General features: G+C 41.2%; 1 protein-coding gene and 1 long non-coding RNA gene across 2 annotated transcripts in view; one reads left to right on the forward strand and one right to left on the reverse strand.

Moving 5' to 3' along the window:
• On the reverse strand, positions 1-11,031 carry LOC122560510 (uncharacterized). The gene is made up of 4 exons (XR_015760597.1): positions 10,717-11,031; positions 9,437-9,821; positions 4,831-5,265; positions 1-1,173 (listed from the first exon to the last, which is right to left on the reverse strand). It is a non-coding gene; the product is annotated as an uncharacterized LOC122560510 (long non-coding RNA).
• tekt4 (tektin 4) overlaps positions 4,716-25,654 on the forward strand; it is a 27,204-nt gene continuing 6,265 nt past the window's right edge. Inside the window, exons 1-3 of the mRNA XM_043711177.2 lie at positions 4,716-5,334; positions 14,260-14,330; positions 18,130-18,273. Coding sequence (XP_043567112.2) covers positions 4,801-5,334; positions 14,260-14,330; positions 18,130-18,273 — 749 coding nt within the window. The 5' untranslated portion in view covers positions 4,716-4,800. The remainder of the gene's footprint in view (positions 5,335-14,259; positions 14,331-18,129; positions 18,274-25,654) is intronic.

A 25,654-nucleotide genomic window follows, 5' to 3' on the forward strand; every position in this document is an offset into this window, starting at 1 on the left:
GTACTACATTTCCAGTTATTTGAAGCATTTCATAGCGGTGAGTTGTGTCATTTTGATGTATTGAAGTAAGGAATATTTAAATGTATATGATATGCAACACAGAAACAGGCTACTTGACCCAACCCCTTCATGCCAATGTTTATGCTTCACCAAGATTTTTTAATAAACTGCAAGATGCAATATACTGCCACTATATTATTTATGAAAGAAGTCCTCAAGTCTGCTGTGACATATTAATATTTAATCTTGTTAGACAAGATTATTATATCCCGTATATTGAAAAAAAGATCTATTAGTGGTTAATGTAATCTAATTTATCCTACTTTTGTTGTTGTAATTAACAATTTAATGATTTGCTTTGTGCAACAATTTGGAAACTGTCTTGATCATATTATAGAATAAAATTTGATTAATTCAGGTTGTTGTAGAATTAACACCCAAACGGTGAATATGTTGTTAACAAAAATCCTACCTCGTTCTCTTATCCTTTTCAAAATATTGCCAGAAGTTTTGCATTAGGACTAAATTGGTATACAAGACCATAATGTATTTCATAAAATTCTGAGGTACATTTCTTATTTGGCATGTGATAGATGAATTCAACTGTCTGGGCGCCTGGTTTGTGGTGCAGAGTGATGCCAACAGCATGGGTTCAATTCCCACACTGGCTGAGGTTACCATCAAGAGCTCTTTTTCTCAACCTCTCCCCTTGCCTAAGGCGTGGTGACCCTCAGATTAAACCACCACCAGTTGTCTCTGTCTCAACTGAGAGAGAAGTTCGTATTTCAGTCGGATTATTGCAACTTTACCTTATTTTGAAGAAGCATTTTAATTATATGTTAATGGCTACCAGATGATGAATTACTTCCCATTGTGCTAAGTATAATTTTTAAAAACTGCTTTAATGGAATTAAGTTAATAAAAGAACCCAAAGTCCGAAATCCAATTTAGGAGCTAGTCAATTAATATGTGTGAACATTTCTCTCTCATGCAAATTAAAAAGAAAATCTATTAGAGAAATGAAAAGGCACTACCATTCAGATGATTTGAGGTAGCTATCACCCACAATTTTATGAATGTGATATATGTTCTCTTCTATTATCATAGCTCCCTACAGATCCCAGAAGTATCCATGATGTCACTCCTCTCCTTCAGTATTTTCTAGATGGATACCTAAGGCAACAAGAACATACACTTTAGTAAATTCCACATTGAAGGCCAAAAGCAAAATATCTATTACATTTTAAAGCAATTCACTGACGGTGAATTCCATTTCTTTTTTAAACCCACTTACTGGAGCTCAGTGTCTCAACATTCAAGAAATGACTGTTAGGAGTCGAAACATTACATGGGTTTACAACTACCTTAAGTCTGCATCTTCTGGTTGCAGGCCTTACGATGATTAGAAACATTTTCTCCTCATTTACCTTACAAAAATTATTCATGCTTTGAACACCTCAATCATATTTCCTTTTAACATTCTCTCCTATAAGGAGAACAATCTCAGCTTCTTTAATCTCTCTACATAACAGCAATCGCCAACAATGGAGTCATTCTAATAAATTTGTTTTTTTTGGGGTTACAAGGCCTTCCTAAAGTGTGACATGCAGGATTGAACCTAATTCCCCAAGAGTGGCCAAATCTGTTTTTAATAAAAATTTAACAAAACTTGGTTGCTTTTGTATTCTCTTCATCATGGGATAAAGTCAATTATCTCTTATACAGTGCGATACATGCAATTGGTGCATGGTACGGTTGGAAACTACAGACCAGTACTTAACACCAGCCAGCTCATCAGCTTCTATTTTAACAGCCTGATTGCTGATTACCTTTAAATCCCTACTCATTGATAGGTCAGTTCACTCATCCTACTGCATGCATGTCAGACCTTACATTTACGAAGAAAACAGGAGAATTGATGGTTCTTACTTCAGCTGCATAGGCCCAAAGCCTGGAAATCATTGCCATACCTCTTGACTTTGCTGCCTCTCTCTTCTATGGTAAGATACATTTAAGGTGTGATCCCGTCCAAAAATCTTTGGTCAAGATTTTTTTTTAAACATACAAATTAGGAACAGGAGTTGGTCATTTGGAGTCCCTAACCTAACCTGCCTTTCAATAAGATCGTGGATGAGCTGGCTGTGACGTACCTCTACATTCCCACCTATCCATGATAAGCATTGACTCCCTTGTTAGTCAAAAGCCTCCTTTCATTCCCTAAAAGGTATTCAATGACCTGGCTTCCTATGCTCTCTGGGAACAAAATTCCAAAGACTCAACCAATTGAGAAAAAAAAATCTGCATCACCATCTTAGATGGAAAAGCTTATATTTTTAAACAGAAAATTAAACGATCTTCAAATCTATTGACAAGAAGTACAATCAACTTGAGATAGGTTTGAGGAAATGTCTGTGGGTATGATATTGGGTTGCCATTCTGATTGAGGTTTCATCACGAGTTTTGGTCCAAACCATCTCACTCTCAAGCTCTTGCTATTGATCACCAGCAAGTCCTCCTTTGCCATCTTATCGCTCCAATTGAAAACCTCCTGTCTCTTGATTACCCATTCATTGATGCTTGACTCTCAGTCAAACAGCTATTACCTTTGGCTCCAATGGTAATAATAACAAACAAAAGTTCAAAGACAATGAAAACTTCACAAATTCTTTAATTTCCCTATGATTCTTCTCCTCAGTTCTCATTATCAGTATCCTGGAATTTAATGTTTAATGCTTGGAGATTCCATATGAATCTTAATGGATCGACAACTCTTCATGATCTTAATTTTGTTGGGGTCTTGGTGATAAATACCAAACTTGGCATTTCAATTTCAATGGCAAGTTAATGGAGAAAAATATAAGGAAAGTTAGGAAGCACTCTCAAAATAAGGGAAAGCTATTTAGGATTGAGACAAAGAGAAATTCCCTGAATCAAAAGGTTGTTAATTTTTGATATTCCCTACTACATACAGCTGTGAATGTTCAGTTATTGAGTACATTTAAGTTGAAGGTTGATAGCAAACAGGCAAAGAGATCTTGCTTCAATTATGTAGAACTCGGGTTAGATTGCATCTGCAGTATTGTGTGTAGTTCTGGTCCCCCTTCCCAAGAAAAGACATATTTTCCAGCAAAGGAGTACAGTGGAGTTTCATCAAACTGATTCTTGGGATGGTGGGATTGTTGAATGAGTGTGTATTTCTGGAGTTCTGGAGTTATATGAATGAGAGGTGATCTTCTCAAAATGTGCGACATTCTTAAAGGAATAAATAGAGTAGATGCAGAAAGGAAGTTTCCCCTGCCTGTGGGATCTAGAAACAGAAGACTGACTCTCTGATTACAAGGCAAGCCACTTAGATCTGAGATGAGGAAGAACCTCATCAGACATTGATGAATCTTTGGAATTATTTATCCTACAGTCATTAACTCAGTTCAGGAGCAAGATTGGCACATTTCTAGTTACTAATGACATTAAGGGAAAATGGAGATGGCTTGTAATTATGGTGTTGAAGACGATGATTAGTATGATCCAGACTGGCAGAATGAGCTCAAGGGGCTCCTGCTCCTATGTTCCTATGATAGATGTTTGGGTTTTATTGAGAGATATGTGGATAGTAATGGAAGGTAGTGTTGCAGTAGAAGGTCAGGCACCAAGAGCCAAATGGAGCGCTCCAACAATGAAGAGAGACAAGGTAGGCTGGCATTATTTTGGAACAGAGAATACTGAGGGGGACGGGAGGTGTGCAAAATTATGAAGGGCACAGGCAAGATAGATATGGAGGATAGCAGAGAGATCAGTAACTGGGATCTTAGCTTTAATGTAAGAAACAGGAAGTTTAGAGGAGACTCAAGGATTTTGTTTCCACCTAGAGGTTGGTGGGTATTTAGAACTTGTGGTTCACAAATGTGATACAATCATAGAATCCCTACAGTGTGGAAGCAGGCCAATCAGCCCATCAAGTCCACACTGACCCTCCTAACAGCATCAAACCCAGACCCATCCCCTTACCCTCCTTCTGCAACCCTGCATTTCTCATGCTAAACCCCTCACCCTACACGTTCCTGGAGACTATGGGCAATTTAGCATAGCCAATCCACCTAACTTGCACATCTTTGGACTGTGGGAGCTGGGTCCCTGGTGTTGTGAGGCAGCAGTGCTGACCACTGAGTGCCATAGGTGTGGGAACCCTCAAGACATTTAAGAGATATATAAATGCGTATTTGAAAAGCCATTATATACAAGCCGAGTGTTGGAAAATGGTATTAGAATAGATGTTTGTTGACTAGTTCAAACACGATGGGCTGAAGGGCCTTTTTCCATGTTGTATAAACTCCAGAGTCACCATTCTGTGACCTGCTGGAGCCCCTATTTTGTATGCTGTCGAAACCTAGAGCCACTGGGAGAGGGAAGGATACCATCCTGACCCATTCACCGACTGATTGCAAACAGTAACCTCACAATATTGTATTGTACTGGCCTCAGGGCGATATGCTATGTTCAAACAGTAGAGGGAGCGAGTAGCGACTGAGGAGTCAATGGATTCTGCAGAGGAGCTCTCCTGGCAACAGAGTTGTGACCATAGCAATCGCTGCAGGTAACCTAGCAACCAGACGCTCACAACAAACTGGAGGAACAACAATTGAATGAAGTGAGGAGAGTGTGATACAGGCAAGGAGTGCAACAGGGTGTGTGCTGGCTGGAGGAGACAAGGGTTCAAACCCTGCTCAGGGCACAAAGATTTGTGTGCATTTAGTTTAAAAGGAGAGTATAAAACGGTTGGAGGGACACTGTGCCATTGCAACCATGTCTGCTACGGAAGTTCTGATCACCCACCCGCAGGTTTCTCGCTGCATTCCCGAGGAGGAACTGCCCTGCAAACCCTACTGCATGATCCGGAATGAAGGGCTGCACTCCTCCGCTGGCCTGGCCACTGCAGGTTTCAGGACAGCCAAATACCTGACTGAGGAATGGCTGCAAAACAACTACGCCAAATATTACCAGGCATTCGCCGACCGGGACACGGCGGAGTACGTGCACAATATGTCCAAGACCTTGATAGCCGAGAGGGAGAGGCTGACCCAGGAAACCCAAGCCACCTCCACCAAGAAGCTGGGCGAGAGGCTGCAGGACATCTTCTTCTGGAAGTCCGAGCTGAAGAGGGAAATCGAGGACCTGCTGGCCGAGACCGAGCTCCTGCTTCAGCAGAAGAGGCGCTTGGAGATTGCCCTGGACGCGACCGAGATAGCCATGTTCATCTCCAAGGATAACCTGCAAAACAGGGAAAGGCGTCAAGGCCCCGATCTGGTCAAAGACAGAGTGGAAGACGAACTGCTGAAGGTGAGAGAGAGGGGTCAATGCAGTTGTTGTTCCAACGCTTACAGTGCTGCGAAGGGCCTCAGGTTTCACAGTCATCTTCCCACAAACTGTGGAAGGGATTTGAGAGACTGAGGGGGTTCCCAAGTGTCCAGGGCTTTTGTTATTTTTAGTCAATCTGACCCAGGCATGGTATGACATGGCTCCAGGGCAGGTGTGACTTCAACCTGAACTTTCTGGCTGAAAGCTGAGGGACCTTATTATGGTGGCTCAGTGGTCAGCACTGCTGTCTCACAGCATCAGGGTCCCAAGTTCGATTCCAACCTCGGGTGACTGTCTGTGTGGAGTTTGTACATTCTCCCCATGTCTGTGTGGGTTTCTTCCGGGTGCTCTGGTTTCCTCCCACAGTCCAAGAGGTGTGCAGATCAGGTGAATTGGCCATGCTAAGTTGCCCCTACTGTTAGATGCATTAGTCAGATGGAAATGGGTCTGGGTGGGTTACTCTCCAGAGGGTCGGTGTGGACTGGTTGGGCTGAAGGGCCTGTTTCCATACTGCAGTTAATCTAATTACTGCAAGCCCCTCTGAACCAGGCTTGTATGCCTTTGAATATGACAGACTGAGGGGTGACCCAATTGTAATGTTTTAGATACTCATTAACAACCTGCTCAGGCACGTTATGATCCATGTCTGAGGTAGATGGGATTTGAATCCATTCCTGCCAAGTGTGAAACTACAACTGCTCCACAATAGCCCGTAAATTTTCCGACAATGGTATATGGTCAAGACCAGTTAAGAGTCACCCACACTGCTATGGGTCTGGAGTTACACTGGGGGCCAGACTGTATAAGGATGGTAAATTTCCTGCCCCAAAAGTGTTGATGTAAGCCCCTAACAGTGATGTCTTTACAGTCTATTCGGTGATGTTTTTACATGCCTCTGGCACAGTTGGGATTTGAACCAAGGCTCAGCCACTGAGACTCAAGACCTTCTGAATCAGGCTTGGATACAGTTAGATGTAGAAGACTGAGAGGTGATTGAACTGCAATGTTTAAAATGATTCAAAGATTTGATAGACAGACGTTCAGAAGAAGGAAACAATATTCGAATTAGAGCTAGGCTATTCAGGAGTTGTGCGGGGTGGGGGCATTGCTTAACTGAAAGGGCAGCAGAGAGATGGAACACCAACCCCACACCCACATACACATGAAAATCTGTTTAGGCTTCAAAGTGGACTTTGGTTTGTTTTTGTTCAGCAGGGGTACCAAGGAATGTGGCACCAAGGTGGGTGGATGGGGTTCAAATATGTATTATCACTAATGCTTTTTTTAAAATGGTGAAGCAGATTTGAAGAGCTGAATGCTTTATTTCCTGTTCCAATGTTCGGTTATTTCTGACTGTATGACTGTGATATGCTCTTGGGAAATCAACTGGTTCCTGTGCACTGTCAAACTGAGTTTAAAAAGTGCCCAGGGGCAAGTTAACCCTCTGAGGCACTTCCTCAACTTCATCAGAATTTTTAAAAAATGATCTGAGAAAGTGGAAGCTCTGAACCCATTACATTGAGAAACGCGCTACACGAATATGAATGTGTAGCCTGCAAAGCTAAATTAATGCCAGCAGCTGTTTCTACACCACGGCGACTGGTTTCAGACCGTTGTATCACATTGTAACAGCATCAAGAACATTCCTTCAGCATTTAGCAGCAGCATATCCCAAGATACTTGACAAAAGCTTTTTCTGCCAAAATCTGATGTTGAACCACTCAAGAAGGTAGTAAGACAGGAAAAGGATGTTTGTTGAAGGAGCATCTTAAAGGAAAACGGTGAAGTAGAGAGGCAGACAGCTTGAGGGCCGGAATTCCAGAACTTAAGGCCAATGCAGTTAAAGGCAAGGTTGCCAGTGGTGGAGCTAGAAAAATCGGACATTGTGCATGATGCCATAATTAGAGATGCACAGAGATATTTGAGGTTTGTAGAACTGGAGGAAATTACAGAGATGGGGACTGGAGATGAATGTGGAGGGCCTCGTAAATGCTTGCAGCTGGTATTTTCCAAATTCAGTGTCACATTGTCACTACTTCCTGATTCATCTTGTTTTCTCAATTATTCCCATCTTGGTAATGTTCCTGATAACAGTAGATCTTCAACTAATTTTCCTAATTAGAATGAGATGACACTGACAACATGTCATGTGCTTGGAGGGGGCGGTGCCAAGTTATGCTGCCCAGATACAGCTCTCTCTCGGACATGTGCTGAGCCACCAATAATTACACTGTTAGAAGCTTACATCAACACTTTTGGGGAAGAAAATTTACCATCCTTACACAGTCGGGCTCTTGTGTAACTCCAGATCCACAGCAGTGTGGGTGACTCTTAACTGGTCTCTGCACTATTCTTTTTACATACTTATTGAAGCTTCCACTTTTATGATTCCTTGCAAGTTTGCTCTCATACTCTATTTTCCACAGTTAATTAATTTCTTGGTTCTCCTTTGCTGAATATTAAACTGTTCCCAATCCTCAGACTTGCTATCTTATCCTAACAACTTTATATGACCCCTCTTTGGATCTAATCCTGAATTTACTCTTGATTTTAGCCAGTGATGGGCACTTTTCCTGTTGTGTATTTTCAACCGAAAGGAATGTGCAACTATTGAATTCAGACATTCTTCCTTAAATGTTAACTTTGCCTATCCCCCAGCATGACTTACACCAAATCACACAATCTGTAGCAACCAACTCAATCCCTCATAACATTATTGTTCCTTTGTTTAGATTTAGAACCCTAGTTTTAAATTGGATAATTTCACCTTTTAGCTTAATGAGGAATTCTATTAGGTTATGATTACTCTTCCCTGAAGATCACTGCGCAACAAGATTATTAATTAGCTTCTCATTGCGCCGACCAAATCTACAGCAGCCTGTTCCCTACTTGGTTCCAGTACACAATTCAGGATTTCATCCACCACCGTATTATTGCTAATGTAGTTTGCCAAGTCCAGATGTAGATTACTGTAGCACCCATGTTATATGCATTTCTAATTTTCTGTTTAATGCCATCTGCTAACTCACCACTACTATTTGACTACTCCCTCTAATGTTTTCTGCCCCTTGTTGTTTCTGAGCTCCACCCAGACATCTAGATTTTCTGTGCCAGTGTGCTTTTCCATTATTACATTGATTTCATCTTTTATTAGAATGCTAAATCATCTGTTTGTTTTTTTGCTTCTCCATCCTAAAGATTGGATACTAATTTCCCAATTTTGTCACCCTCCAGCTATGTAATTGTGCCGATTCATTGCTATTTGTGCTGTTAATTCATCCAGCATTCTGTGAATGACCAATGCAAAAAAAAATTTTTTTGTTCACTTATTTTCTAACCAACCTGTTCAGAGATGTTATTACACACTTTTAAAGCAGATGGGACTTGAACCCATGCTTCCTGGTCCATGGGTAGGGAGACTACTACTGCATCTCAATTTAGAAACAATACCTTTAAATTTGTCCCTTTAACATTTTTGTAAACTGACCCTATTGGTTGCCATTCCCGTTTCAATTGCCTTCCATTTTTGACTTCTACACTTTGTTTCTATCTTTGTTTCTGTCTCTTGTGTCTCCCTGCTCAGGTCCTTGTCCTACTGTTACTTTCCCCACAGAACTAGCAAATGCTTCCATGAAGATATTGGACCTGGACCTGATATGGTGCAACTTATCTTGGTCCCAACTTCCCTAGAATCAGTTCCAATTTCTCAGGAATCTAAATCCCTCCTACCTACACTAGCTCTCCAGCCATGCATTCATCCAGTCTATTCTTCTATTCCTGATCTCGATAACATGTGGCATTGGGAGTAACCCTGAAATTAGTACCCTTGAGGTCATGCATTTTAATTTATTGCATACTTCTCTGTATTTTGCTTGTAGGACCTCATCCTGCTTTTTACCTATATCATTGTATTAACATGGAACACAACCTCTGGTTGTTTACAAACCCCTTCAGAATGTCGTTCAGTGGCATCGTTGACTTCAGCATCAGGGAGGTAACATACCATCTAGCAGCCACAGAAAAATGTGTTGCTGGAAAAGCGCAGCAGGTCAGGCAGCATATTTAGAAAGTTTTTGGTACTTACTGTCTTTAATTTCCGATATGGCTAGGAAAAATTGTTTGTTTAGTGTATGGATTCTTCTGAGGATGAAGAACAGTAGAGGTCCTTTGCAGGTCTGTGAGAGTGTTGTCCTGGGCTGGGGTAGGGCTGACTGCAGGGAATGTAGGTAGCAGCGCATGGCTGCAAGCGTGGAGCGGAGGATCCGGAGGGAAGTCTGTTGCTGGAGGCTTCGGATTTGTTGTAGGTACTGGTTGTCCTGGTTGGGTCCAAATTTTGTTGGTCTGAACATAGTCCGGAGTCCATGCGGGGTCAGTTGGTTCTATAGACAGGTGCTGAGGAAGGAGATGTGGCTGTGGTAGCGAGTCTGTTTGAGGACATGGCTGAAGAGCTTCAGGGCAGAGGAGGTGACCTGGGGGGTGCAGTGAGAGAGGGACTCATTGAAATCCTTGCAGAGGGAGGAGGAGAGCTTCTTCAAGGAAGGCATCCTTGCAAGAGGATTCACAGTAGGTTAAAATCATCTAGGAGAAAGTGAGGACTGCAGATGCTGGAGATCAGAGCTGAAAAATGTATTGCTGGAAAAGTGCAGCAGCAGCATAACCTGACCTGCTGCGCTTTTCCAGCAACACATTTTTCAGCTCTGATCTCCAGCATCTGCAGTCCTCACTTTCTTCTAGCAGCCACAGAGACCCCTATTTGATCCCATTATGATAGAATCCCTATCACCATTGCTCTCCCACACTTTTTTTCTGTCCACCAGATAGCTGAGCCATTCATGGTGCCATGGATTTGGCTCTCACTGAATTCGCCTGAGAAACCATCTCCCCTAGCAATGTCCAAAATGGAAAACTGGTGAGATAAATGGACCCAAGTGGCTCCAGCACTACCTGCCAAGTACTTTTTTTTGGGACTGATGGTGACTCATTCCCTTTCTGCTTGTGGACTGTGACTATCTCACCGTATAAACTATCCATGAAGATATCAGACTCCGTAGTGACTCCAGCCACTGCTCCAGATCTGAAATGCAGATTTTGGAAAGCTGTAGCTTGAGACAATTCCTGCCGAAAATGTCACCCTGGAAAATGGAAGTGTCTCTGACCTCCCACATTGCATAAGGGGAGCATTTCATGTGGCTGAGCTGTCCTGGTGTAATTTACCCTTAAATTACTCCCTTTACATTTACTTCCACTGATCTAAAGAATGCTATTTATATACCAGGGACCACCCCTCACCTCTTGTGCTGTAAATACTAAATCTAAACTAAAGACGAATTTTACTTTTAAAAACTGGACGATAGAAATGCTCACCCAGTCCTACCTACTGAGGCCGGCACTCCATTCATGTCAGCTGCAGGTTGCCCTCAGTAAACGCGTTTCCCCTGCAATATCAATCCTTTCAAACTTCTGATCTCCAACAGGCTGAAGAAAACAGTGAAAGGAAAGGAAATGAGCAATGCTTCTTCTCCTCACCAACCTCCCTTCTCACCAGACTTGCAGTGATTTCACTCTGTGTTCTGCATTATCACATGCTCAAGATGATTCAGAGTGTGCAATTTATTAATTTTTTGGTCACTGATATTATGTGTCAGCGAACAATTTGATCACATTTTAAATTGGGAGATATTGCAACCACATCAAGTAATTAGACTGGATAAGATCAGTGTATCTGGTCATAAGGTCATAGAGATCTACAGCATGGAAACAGGTTCCCTTCCCCAACATGGCCATGCCACCCAGTTTTCAACGCAAACCTGGTCCCATTTGCCCGTGTTTGGTCCGTATCCCCCCATACCTATCCCATCCATGTACCTGTCTAAATGTTTCTTAAATGACGAAATTGTACTCGCTTCCACCAATGCATCTGGCAGGCTGTTCCAGACACTCATCACCCTCTGTGGGAAAAAAAATCCACCCCTCTGGACCCCTTTGTATTTCACCCCTCTCACTATAAGACCTATACTCTAAAGTTTTAGACTCCCTCACCCTGGGGAAAAGCTGTTGGTTATCTACCTTATCAATGCCTCTCATGATTTTATAGACCTCAGTCTTCTCCACTCCAGGGAAAAATGTCCCAACCTATCCAATCTCTCCTTATAACTCAAACCTTCCAGTTCAGGTAGCATCCTAGTAAATCTTTTCTAATTTAATAATATCCTTTCTATAGTAAGGCAACCATAACTACACACAGTATTCCAAATATGGTCTCACCAAAGTCTTGTACGGCTGCAACAAGACATCCCAACTCCTGTACTCAATGCTTTGACTGAATAAGAGTCAGAGGGGTTCATTAGTTGATGGGTTATTTAAAGACATAACATGTATAAACTACAGCAAGTCAACTTAAACTCTAAAATTCATGTTCACTAAACACTTGTAATCATGTTTCTAATTTGCACACAAGAAAGAGAGTGTGCAGAAAAGTTTAACAAGGATGTTGCCGGCACTGGAGAGTTTGAATTTTTGGGAGGGGCTGAATAGACTAGGGGCTTTTTTATCTGGAGAGTTGGAAGCTGAGGGGTGACCTTCCAGAGTTGTAAAAAATGATGATGGGCATGGATATGCTGAGTAGCAAAGTCATTCCCCATGGTTGGGGATTCCATCAATAGAGGGTACAGGTTTAAGGTGAGAGGGGAAAGATTTAAAAAGGACCCAAGGTGAAACATTTCAGACAAAGGGTGCTGTATGGAACAAGCTACCAGAGGAAGTGGTGGAGGCGTGTACAATTAGAACAGTCAAAAAGGTACCTGGATAGATACATGAAGAGGAAGGGTTGAGGGGGATATGTGCTAAATGCTGGCAAATCGGACTAGGTCAGATTGGGATTCTGGTTGGTGTGGACGAGTTGGACCAAAGGTTCTGTTTGACTCTATGACTCCATAAGAAAAAAAGGCCTTTGATACCCTTGCTTCTGAATCACTTAATATTCTGGAAACATAATGTTTGTTGTTTAATCTGTGAAATGTCATTGCTGTGTTGAACAGAGATTAGCACTGTTTTCATTATACTGAGACTGCTATACATATTAAAGACATAAAGCAACGTGTACTTAGCATTTTATACTGTATTTATATTACTTTCATAATGTACTCAAACTGCTTTCATTGTCCGAACCCCTTGAGAATGTCATAGCCCGATTACACATTCACAATTACCAATAATTCTATTGAGCTTCAGCTCTGTTCAACAGTCCATTGACAAATTTTCTTTCCACAGTGCTTTATGTTGGTGACTATCAAATCCTGAATTCCCATACAACTGAGTCCAGAACTGGTCATTCTAAATTGATACAAACATCCAATCAACATTGTTAGTTTCACTTTCTTTATATGAAGGTCAGTCATTTTGCAAATGTTGTATCACTGTCGTATCTATTACAATTCAGTTTCTAGTAATTTATGTACAGATACCATCAGATTAATGGAACAAATAGCTAGACCATATGAGCAATTGTATCTTCAATGCCTGCATCTCATAAATTAGGAAAGCTGTGATCTGGAGCAAATCAAAAATAAAGCTACCCTACATTGTGCAGAATGCTCCTACGGATCAATGTTCAGGTCCCCATAAGTTGATGGCATCCGTAGGACTATATTCATATGTTTTGGAGAAATGGGGAAGCAAAGAGAAATGAGGCAGACAAGTAATCAGAATTTCTAGAATAACGTGCATGCTGAAAGAATTTATGTCTATAAAGAACCTTTCACAATTGCGTGCTGAATCACATTACAGGCAATGAGGTGTCGTCACTGCTGTCATGTAGGAAAAGCAGCAGCTAAGTTGCACACAGCAAATTCCCAAAAATAGCATTGTGACCTCGTAATGTTTTATCTTGCAATGTTGATTGAGGGATATGTATTACTCAAGAAATAATTAAGAATGTGAGAATTATGAACAGGAGTAGGCCATTCAGCCTCTTGAGACTGCTCTACCATATGATATCATCAGGGCTGATTTCTTCTCAACCTCAACTCCACTTTTCTGCTCGCTCTACACAAACTTTTGATACGTTACTAATTAAAAATCTGTCTCCTCCTTAAATTTACCCAATGTCCCAACATCCATTGCACATTCGGGTAGTGTATTCCACAAATTCATCTTTGAGAGAAGTAATTTCTCTTCATTTCTGTTTTAAATCTGTTATCCCTTAGTCTACAAGTAAACTTCTCATTCTAGATTGCCCTACATAGGAAACAGCATTTCTACAAATACTTTGTCAATCCCTTTAGCATCTTATATACATCAATCAAATCTCCACTCACTCTTCTAAACTTGAGACTATATTAACCTAAAGTACTCAATCTCTCTTTTTAATGCAAACTCATGAGTTCTGGAATCAATCTAGTGAACTTCCTCTGAACTGCCTCCAATACAGTTACATGCAACTGAAATAAGTGGACAAAAGCTGTATGCACCACTCCAGGTGTGGTGTCACTAATGCCTTGTGCAATTGCAGCAATACTTCACTACTTTTATACTCTGTTTCTTTAGAAATGAAAGCCAAAATTCAATTTGGTATTCTGCTACCTTTGTTCAAAAACTTCCAGGGATATTTCTCATCCACAAGCAAGTGCAGACCAATCCTTTGAATAAAACTTCATCTGAAAGATAGCACTCACATTAAGATTGGAGTGTCAGCCTTATTGTCATGCTCTAGCCCTGGATTGGGACTTGAGCCCATGACTTCCTGTTCTACAAGGGTATTACCCACTGTAGCAGGCTGGTCCAAGTTACTGAATTGCTGGTGTCAATGAACACATACCTGGTATTTACAATAGTTCACACTAGGAGTACCAACCAGAAGTGGGCCATTTCTGAATCAATGTCTGATTAAATTCTTTCTTTTTAATGCAGGAAGTTGATTTGATTCAAAATGTCCAAGGAGTTTTGAAGCGAACTTTGGATGAGGTCAACAGGCAGATAAGGTAATTTAATTATCAGGGACAGAATGTTATCAGATTCATTACCTATTGATCACCCTTCCAGTACATTCTTTGCTATGTTTTGAATTTCAAGTTATTTATCTACATTTTAAGAGACATTAATTCACAGAGAAGTCTTACATTTACAATCAAAACCATTGCTCAATGATTATGAAACATTATGGCTAAAGTTTTAAACCTAATATCAGAATCCTTTTTTTAAAAAAATCAATTACAAATGATTATGATTGATCTTATTTTGTGGGTACTTTTATAATTCATGTTTTTTTTTCCAACTCGTGGTAAATTAAATGGATAAGTTAAATGAATTCAGTGATTATACTATATTGTCACTAATTTAGATGTAGGGTGTCAGAAACTAGAAAATGCAAGCTGACACTAACTAGGTGAGTATTTCCACTACAGATTCATCCAAAGAATGGGTAAGAATTTAAAACGTTTGAGCTGAAGTAGACCATATTGCCTCTAGGGCCAATAAGGTCCTGACTGAGTTTCCAGATCCATTCCACTTTCCTGCCCAATCCCAATCTTGTTTCATTCCCTCTTTGATGCAATAGTATATTACTGTCGGTCTTGAATGTACTCAATGATTGAGCATCCACAACTCTTTGGGGTAAGTTGTTCCAAAGGGCAAGGAATTCCAAAGATTCAATTCCATACTCGACGACTTATCCTGATACTATCACCTCTAGTTCCAGACTTGCAATCGCGGTAACAGCCTCTCAGCATTAACTTTGTCAAGCCCTGTGGAAATTTAAAATTAGATCAGCTCTCATGTTTCTAATCTCTGGGAAAACAGAGGCTCATTCTAGTCATGCATAAGTCCTCTTATCTCAGGCCCTATTCAGAGACTTTGATGCTTGAAGAAACATATACCTCCACCTTCTAATTAAATAAGTAGTTAATTGTAGTGGAATGTTCAGATCATATAGAAAAATACAACACATTGGGAGATCACTCTACCCATTATGCCCATGTTTGTACTTTGAAAGTGCTATAAAATTAATCTAATTCCATTGCTTTCTCCCCGCATAAAAATATTATCTAACAGTTTTTCAGACTGGAGGCCAGTGACCAGTGGAGTGGCACAAGGATCGATGCTGAGTCCTCTACTTTTTGTCATTTACATAAATTATTTGGATGCTAGCATAAGAGGTACAATTAGTAAGTTTGCAGATGACACCAAAATTGGAGGTGTAGTGGACAGCGAAGAGGGTTACCACAGATTACAACAGGATCACGATCAAATGGACCAATGGGCCGAGATGAGGCTGATGGAGTTTAATTCAGATAAATGTGAGGTGCTGCATTTTGGGAAAGCAAATCTTAGCAGGACTTATACAATTAATAGTAAGGTTCTAGAGAGGGTTGCTTAACAAAGAGATCTTGGAGTGCAGGTTCATAGCTCCTTGAAAGTGGAGTCGCAGGTAGGTAGGATAGTGAAGAAGGCATTTGATATGCTTTCTTTTATTGGTCAGAGTATTGAGTACAGGAGTTGGGAGGTCATGTTGCGGCTGTACAGGACATTGGTTAGGCCACTGTTGGAATACTGCGTGCAATTCTGGTCTCCCTCCTATCGGAAAGATGTTGTGAAATTTGAAAGGGTTCAGAAAAGATTTACAAGGATGTTGCCAGGGTTGGAGGATTTGAGCTATGGGGAGAGGGTGTCTTCCCTCGAGTGTCGGAGGCTGAGGGGTGGCCTTATGGAGGTTTACAAAATTATGAGGGGCATGGATAGGATAAGTAGACAAAGTGTTTTCCCTGGAGTGGGGGAGTCCAGAACTAGAGGGCATAGGTTTAGGGTGAGAGGGGAAAGTTATAAAAGAGACCTAAGGGGCAACTTTTTCATGCAGAGGGTGGTACGTGTTTGGAATGAGCTGCCAGAGGAAGTGGTGGAGGCTGGTACAATTGCAACATTTAAAAGGCATTTGGATGGGCATATGAATAAGAAGGGTTTGGAGGGATATGGGCCGGTTGCTGGTAGGTGGGACTAGATTGGGTTGGGATCTCTGGTCAGCATGGACAAGTTGGACCGAAGGGTCTGCTTCCATGCTGTACATCTCTGTGACTCTATGACTCTATTTAACACTTTAAAATAGTTACCCAGTTCTGTTTTAACTCTTGACTATACTTCACCATATTTTTGGGCAATGCATCTTACTTTTGTACAACCTTTCAAAATGTAAACTGCAACAAAATCATGCCAGATGGTTTCCATGTAAATATAATTTTACCAATCTCAAATAGCACACATAGAAGTAAAACCAAAAGAGGATGATGGTGCAGAACAAGTCAAACAGTCACTCAAGGATGGAAACATTCCTTTTAGACACTGACAAATTGATTCTGCGTTTCCACTTTTTTCTGGCTTGGCTTAACTGTTTTCACTCAAAAGTTAACATGCAATCAAAAGCCACGGGTTCAATTTGTACATGTACCACAGAATCTACTCTGTTTCAAGACAAGCACTTTTGCTGTTCAGGAACTGAGGCAGATGCATGAACAACTGCTATCTAAAATAAGAGAAAATAGCAAAGCAAAAACCCCAAAATTAGCACTAACAAAGTAAAGGTGAATAAGATGGGCCAGAGGTTACAATCTGAAACAACATTGTAAACCTCTGATGCACCCAATGGTACAGACGTACCTTGGGGCCAGGAGGCCCAGACACAATTCACACTTTCTTTGGTGTATCACAAATATTGCACATACGAAACAGAAAATTCTGGAAATACTCAGCAGGTTTGGCAGCCCCTGTTTAAGGACGACCAAAGTTAACTTTTTAGGTCAATGATTTTTGTGTTATTAGAACAGGGAAAAGTTAGAGGTATAGTAGGCTTTAGGCATGTGAAATGCAGGGAGGAGAACAAAGGGGAAAATCTGTAATAGGGAGGAAGGCAGGAGAAATTAGGGGACAAAAAGGTTCATGATGCAAGGACAAAGGGAGTGACAGGAAAGTTAGCAAAAGGTGTAAATAAAAACCAAAAGAACTGCAGCTACTTTAAATTAAAAAGAAAAACAAAAATTGCTAGGAAAACTCAGCAGGTCTGGCAGCATCTGAGGAGAGAAATCAGAGTTAACGTTTCGGGCCAAGTGACCTTCTGAAGGAGGTGTGATTTGCAGAAGCATGAACAACTACTACTCAAAATAAAAGTTAAAATAGTGAAAAAAAGACAAAAATTAGCACTAAAAAAGTAAAGGTAAACAAACGTCTGGGGCCAGAGGTTACAATCTGAAACAACATGAGCTTCAGAGAGTTAATTAATTGAGGTGTGGACTCAAATTCTTGTTTTTACTTTGTTCAACTGAACTCAGTCGGGTGCATCAAGTAGGCTAACAGAATCTGCTTCTATTCCAAAAGGCAGAGAAATGAATGGAAATTTTTAATTACTATCTGGTAACCCTAGCTGGAAAATATCTAAAGGCTCATTGGTCAAGAAGAGCATTAAGAGTGGTTTTGATGCTACTTGTGGCCAACAAAACAGCTGATAGCCATTGATCAACAACCCAATGAAAATAGCTACTTTTGCAGCATATTAGACTCACTGCGTGCAATGCATTCATTTTATCTCTAGTGTCTACTAAAGCCTGAAAGTAAACAATAACTTTTTTTCAGAAAAGTGAGCTCAGCCATTAACACAGCAAAAACTTATTAGGATTTGTCATCTTGGAAGGCACTGCACATTTTCCTTAACAAATTGTAGTTGAAAATTATTAATGTATTTTCTCCTCTGGTGTCCTTCCATTGTATTAATGGTACACCATAAACTGTTTGTTATAGGAAGAACAGAGATGCCAAGGAGGTCCTGGAACTGGATTGGTCGGACAAATACGAAGCATACAAAATTGATGTCAAAGCCGGAGGCCTCAACAACCAAAGCACAAATATTCAATTCCATCCAAACTCTGCTAAGTTTGAGGACAAGTAAGGCAAACTGTAATTCATGTTCAGAAATCAGACAATGTTGACAGGTCCTTCTGATGCTGTAGTAGCTTGCAAATCAGATTCCATCCAATTAGAACAATATTTATCTCCTCAGATTAATAACACGTAGAATCGCATGCCCAAACTAGAGCCTTAAGTTCTGGCAAAATTCATTTTGACAGGAATTAATGAAATCCAAAAAATGCAATGTTAAGAAAAAGTGATCTGGACAAGTGAGATCTGAGACACAGCTTGTCTTAGACAACTGAAATTTCGTTTGTCAAATGATCCAGCTCTGTACTTGTCAACAAATTTGCCTTGACGTTAAAGCAAAATGCTGTGGATGCTGGAAATCTGAAAATAAAACCAGCAGATCCATTAGCATCTTATTGTCAAGAAATGGATCTGCTCCTGTCCACAAATAGCACCTGAGTACTTCCAGAGTTTTCTGTTGGTGTTACACTTTTTCCATGTTGACATTGGAACAGTCACAACCGGAAGTCAAATCATTTTTCATTTTTGAGGACTCTTGCTGAAATTTTCTCGACAGTTACTTTTCGATTTTCAGGGTTTACTTTCTCATTTTCTGTAACTCATTTGCTAGGTGATGTTGTTACATTGTAACAATGCTTTCTGAATTGATATGATTTTATCTGGGGTATTTGGACTCACAGCAGAATTAGTATGACTTATCAATATCCATGATAATGATCAACTCCCCTCTAAAATCAAAGCCACAACATTTGAGTAAAGCATTAGTTTCTTAGGCACTAAAGTACTTAAATTGGTACAAGGTAACAGGCATAAGCTAACAAAAGATTTAATTTCAAGTTTACTGACACACAAAAAGCTATTACCCTCAATATAACTTTTACAGATTGGTTACGTCACAGCTATAAAGTCTCCATAGCGAAAAAAACAAATTGTTTTATCCAGGCACTTACAAACACTGGGTATTTTCTTAATCAGCCTTTTCAGAGATGTTTTAATTCATTCACGGGATGAGGACATTGCTGCCTGGACCAGTATTTATTGGCCATCCTATTTGCCTAGGGGGCAGTTAAGAATCAACCACATTGCTGTAGGTCTGGAGTCACATAGAGGCCAGACCAGGTAAGGATGGCAGTTTCCTTCCCTAAAGACAATAGTGAACCAGAAGGGTTTTTCTGACAATCAGCAAGGGTTTCATGGTCATCATTAGATTCTTAATTCCAAATTTTTATTTTTTTATTAACTTTTGTTATTGCGTATTCCTGAAGTAGGTGGGACTTGAACCTAGGCCTCCTAGCTCAGAGGTAGAGACACTACCACTTCACCACAAGAGGGATCACTTACAATCCTCTCTACTGGATTCCAATTTCACATTTAAATTTAACAATTGACAGTTTTCATGACAGTAGATCCATTACATTTTCCACTGAAGTGACTCCTGAATTTCTACAGCCTCAAACTAGTCATTCCACATTCATTTGCAAGTAATTCATCATTCTATTAACTTAAAGTTTTCTTGGATCTTACCTGAGTGTACCTTTGTTGACAGGTCTAAAACTGTTCTCTTTCCTTTGCAGCTTCCTTCCACCCCCTCTTACCCCAGACACTTCTCTGAAGTCCCTTCTTCCATTGAATACCTTGCAGCCTCCTTCTTCACACCCATACACCTCCTGCAGCTTCATTCTCCACCCTTATATCTCTTGTAGTTTCCTTCTCATCCTCTTGCACTTCTTACAGCCTGCCACACTCTCCCAACCTTCTTTTCCTTCAAGTCCCACTTGCACCACCATTCCCCCCGCCCCCCTCTCCCGCTGATCTAGACTTGCCAACATTGCATTTCATTCTGGAGTCTCAACACATGATCTTGTGTTGCTGGCTGTCCCTCCTACCCTGTCAATCCTCATGGCGTACCATTCCTCTGCACCAGTTGGAGAGTGGGCAAACTCTTCTTCATCTAACTGGAACGTTAGTCTTTTTTTCCCTATATTTTTATCAAGCCAAAAATATTTCTTCAAAGAATTTGCAGTAAATAAAGTAAAACACTTCACTTAATCGTTTAATGATTTTTTTCCACTTGGGGTGCGAGGAGAATATTTTCCTAAACAAACCTGGACGGTTGAGCATGGCCTATCCTCAGCATGGGCTATATGCTCTTGCTAAGTACTAACTACAAGCAGTTGGCAAATCCCACTAAAGCCTAGTGATTGAATGTGGACTGCGAAATATTGTAGCACCCAAGAGACCAGGCCCAAACCAGGAGGAATTGATTTCATTTAACTCCCTGATTCCTGGTACACAGGTAGCTGTTGATCAACACATAAACGTAAGCAGGGAAAAACACAGTCGGACACAAGGAAGAACTTGCTCTTATATATCAACTCAACAAACTTTTGTAGTGACTGTTGTAAGTATAGGTGTGATGTCATTACATTCCTTCAATCAACCGAAAAGCCAAGCTGCAGAGTAAAGCTCACTGACCATTGTAAGCAGTTCCTGTCCCCATCCCATCCTGACACCGATTCTTGGATTTTAAGATTTTGATAGAACAAAATTATCTAGACACAATTGGCTCAATCACAAACCTTTGAGGAGAAAGTGAGGTCTGCAGATGCTGGAGATCAGAGCTGGAAATGTGTTGCTGGAAAAGCGCAGCAGGTCAGGCAGCATCCAGGGAATAGGAGAATCGACATTTCGGGCATAAGCCCTTCTTCAGGAAGAAGGGCTTATGCCCGAAACGTCGATTCTCCTGTTCCCTGGATACTGCCTGACCTGCTGCGCTTTGCCAGCAACACATTTCCAGCTCTCAATCACAAACCTGCTTATTAAAATAAACCTCTTAATGTCCCGTTACAAAACCTTTGAACAGATATAAATTGCACCTTGATTGGTTTGTATAATTTAAATCTCGCCACAATTTAATCTCAGCTCCCACCCCAAAGTACACAAAATCACCACAATGTATTTGTAAAAAGAAATGTTTATCACAAAACCGGAGGCAAAACGTCATGTTTATGCTCAAACCCTCTGCACTTAAAACCCAAGCCCTCCAGATTTGGTTGCTACCTTGAGGTTACTTTTACCTCTCAACCCCAATATTGCTTGGATTTGGCAGATAACTCATAGTCCATCATGTGGTTGGGCAGAGCAGACTTATAGGGCTGAATAGTCTACTTCTGCTCTATATACTGTAGTCCTTCCAGTGAGAACTGTAGGTCCAGGAGCCAGTTTGACTGTTCCTGACCTTCCTTCATGACTGCAAATCCTTCCAGATAAGATCATTACAACTTGCCTGATACATTGACACTTGTCTGTCCAACATTGGATGCTTAAATCATATTAACCAGCCTTTACCCTTCTTCCAGTTGTAGTGCAATTGTTTCAATCTTGCCTGACACCCCTTTTTATAATGATTCATGGTGGGGGGGATCCTACACATCATAATATTTTGTACACTCTACTGTATATCATAAACATGTTGGATGTTAACATGGTGTAAAATGGAACTGGGCCACTAGAGGGTGCCTGTGGACTTCTTTTGAGTTGTATTGAACAAAATAGTATTGAACAAATAATGGAAAAATACTGTGTGATAAAACAAGAAAATAGTTGTTTAACATCTCACCAGAAAAGTGCACTTCTGGCAGTATAGCACTCCTGCTAACACACTGACCTGTCAGATAAATTTGGATTCTAATCATCAATAAACCCTGAGCTCGCTGACCTCTATGGGTCCCAGGAAGGCAATACTCAATATTAAAATTCACATTCTTGTTTTAAATCCATCTATTGCCCTATAGCTCCCTGAACAGGGAGGCAATAGCCAAGTGGTACTATCACTGGACTGTTAATCCAGAGACCCGGGTTCTGGGGACCCGGGTTTGAATCCTGCCATGGCTGATGTGGAATTTGAATTCAATAAAAATCTGGAATATACAGTCTAATGGTGAACATGAATCCATTGTTGATTGTTGGAAAAACCCATCTGGTTCACTCATGTCCTTCAGGGAAGGAAGCTGCCATCCTTACCTGATTTGGCCTACATGTGACTCCAGACTGACAGCAATGTAGTTGACTCTTAACTGCCCTCTGGGCAATTAGGGACAGGCAATAAATACTGGCCCAGCCAGCAACGCCCTCATCCCATGAATGAATTTTAAAAAATCACGGCAGTAATGATCGCTGAGGGACAAAGGGTGGTTGAAAACAAGAGGAAACAATAACTGAAGAAAAATACAGATGACAACTATTGATCACTCCTTAGCAGGAGCAAATTACTGCAGATGCTGGAATCTGTACCGAAAACAACCTATGCTGGAGATTACAGTGGGTCAGATAGCATCCACGGAGAGAGAGCAAGCAAATGTTTCGCGTTTTGATGACTCTTCTTCAGAGCTGAAGTGAGTGTCCCCTTCTGAAATTGCTGCACTTCACTCTCTCAGGCCCAGCACTAACTTTGTTAACCAACCTGTCAACAAAGGTGGTGCTGTTGTAGTCTGGTACACTGACGTTTACCTTGCGCCAACTCTCGGACACTTCTTCCTACCACCCCTCAGATCCTGACCCCACAGTTGAACATCAACCCATTGTTGCGAGGATGCTACAGGAAGAATAGAAAGGGAGGCAAGAGAGGAGGGGGAGTAGCATTTTTGATAAGGGATAGCATTACACTTGTGCTGAGGGAAGTTATTCCTGGAAATACATCCAGGGAAGTTTTTTGGGTGGAATTGAGAAATAAGAAAGGGATGATCACCTTATTGGGATTGTATTATAGACCCCCCAATAGTCAGAGGGAAATTGAGAAACAAACTTGTAAGGAGCTCTCAGCTATCTGTAAGAATAATAGAGTAGTTATGGTAGGGGATTTTAACTTTCCAAACATCGACTGGGACTGCCACAGTGTTAAAGGTTTAGATGGAAAGGAATTTCTTAAGTGTGTACAAGACAATTTTCTGATTCAGTATGTGGATGTACCTACTAGAGAAGGTGCAAATCTTGACCTCCTCTTGGGAAATAAGGCAGGGCAGGTGACTGAGGTGTCAGTGGGGGAGCACTTTGGGGCCAGTGACCATAATTCTATTCGTTTTAAAATAGTGATGGAAAAGGGTAGACCAGATCTAAAAGTTGAAGTTCTAAATTGGAGAAAAGCCAATTTTGGCGGTATTAGGCAAGAACCTTTGAAAGCTGATTGGAGGCAGATATTCGCAGGTAAAGGGACAGTTGGAAAATGGGAAGCCTTCAGAAATGAGATAACAAGAATCCAGAGAAAGTATATTCCTGTTAGGGTGAAAGGGAAGGCTGGTAGGTATAGGGATGACTAAAGAAATTGAGGGTTGGGTTAAGAAAAAGAAGGAAGCATATGTCAGGTATAGACAGGATAGATCGAGTGAATCCTTAGAAGAGTATAAAGAAAGTAGGAGTATACTTAAGAGGGAAATCAGGAGGGCAAAACGGGGAAATGAGATCTCTTTGGCAAATAGAATTAAGGAGAATCCAAAGGGTTTTTACAAATATATTAAGGACAAAAGGGTAACTAGTGAGAGAACTGGGCCCCTCAAAGATCAGCAAGGCGGCCTTTGTGTGGAGCCACAGAAAATGGGGGAGATACTAAATGAATATTTTGCATCAGTATTTACTGTGGAAAAGGATATGGAAGATATAGACTGTAGGGAAATAGATGGTGACATCTTGCAAATGTCGAGATTACAGAGGAGGAAGTGTTGGATGTCTTGAAACTGTTAAAGGTGGATAAATCCCCAGGAACTGATCAGGTGTATCCGAGAACTCTGTGGGAAGCTAGAGAAGTGATTGCTGGGCCTCTTGCTGAGATATTTGTATCATCGATAGTCACAGGTGAGTTGCCGGAAGACTGGAGGTTGGCAAACGTGGTGCCACTGTTTAAGAAGGGCGGTAAAGACAAGCCAGCGAACTATAGACCGGTGAGCCTGACCTCAGTGGTGGGCAAGTTATTGGAGGGAATCCTGAGGGATGGGATGTACATGTATTTGGAAAGGCAAGGACTGATTTGGGATAGTCAACATGGCTTTGTGCGTGGGAAATCATGTCTCACAAACTTGATTGAGTTTTTTGAAGCAGTAACAAAGAAGATTGATGATGGCAGAGCAGTAGATGTGATCTATATGGACTTCAGTAAGGCGTTTGACAAGGTTCCCCATGGGAGACTGATTAGCAAGGTTAGATCTCATGGAATACAGGGAGAACTAGCCATTTGGATACAGAACTGGCTCAAAGGTAGAAGACAGATGGTGGTGGTGGAGGGTTGTTTTTCAAACTGGAGGTCTGTGACCAGTGGAGTGCCACAAGGATCGGTGCTGGGTCTACTGCTTTTCATCATTTATATAAATCATTTGGATGTGAGCGTAAGAGGTACAGTTAGTAAGTTTGCAGATGACATCAAAATTGGAGGTGTAGTGGTTACCTCAGATTACAACAAGATCTTGACCAGATGGGCCAATAGGCTGGGAAGTGGCAGATGGAGTTTAATTTAGATAAATGTGAGGTGCTGTGCTCTGGAAAAGAAAGTCAGAGCAGGACTTATACACTTAATGGTAAGGTTCCCGGGAATGTTGCAGGACAAAGTGACCTTGGAGTGCAGGTTCATAGCTCCTTGAAAGTGGAGTCGCAGGTAGATAGGATAGTGAAGAAGGCTAGTGGTATGCTTTCCTTTATTGGTCAGAATATTGAATACAGGAGTTGGGAGGTCATGTTGCGGCTGATATCGGAAAGATATTGTGAAACTTGAAAGGGTTCAGAAAAGATTTACAAGGATGTTGCCAGGGTTAGAGGATGTGTGCTCCAGGGAGAGGCTGAACAGGCTGGGGCTGTTTTCTCTGGACCGTCGGAGGCTGAGGGGTGACCTTATAGAGGTTTACAAAATTATGAGGGGCATAGATAGGATTAATAGACAAAGTCTTTTCCCTGGGGTTAGGGAGTCCAGAACTAGAGGGCATAGGTTTAGGGTGAGAGAGGAAAGATATAAAAGAGACCTGAGGGGCAACGTTTTCACGCAGAGGGTGGTAAGTTTATGGAATGAGCTGCCAGAGGGTGTGGTGGACGCTGGTACAATTGCAACATTTAAGAGGCATTTGGATGGGTATATGAATAGGAAGGGTTTGGAGGGATATGGGCCAGGTGCTGGCAGGTGGGACTATATTGGGTTAGGATATCTGGTCGGCATGGACGGGTTGGACCGAAGGGTCTGTTTCCATGCTGTACATCTCTATGACTGTATGACCGGCCTCATTATCTCTGGAGATCTTCCCCACATTGCCTCCAACCTAGTAGACTCCTAACGTGGGACCGCCCATTTTTACCTTCTTCCTAAAATCCATAAACCAGACTGCCCCGATAGGCCCATCGAATCAGCCTGTTC

Source organism: Chiloscyllium plagiosum, unplaced genomic scaffold (assembly GCF_037043375.1).
Source record: "Chiloscyllium plagiosum isolate Xiang-an unplaced genomic scaffold, Cpla_swu_hap1 HiC_scaffold_20, whole genome shotgun sequence".
Lineage (NCBI taxonomy): Eukaryota > Metazoa > Chordata > Chondrichthyes > Orectolobiformes > Hemiscylliidae > Chiloscyllium > Chiloscyllium plagiosum.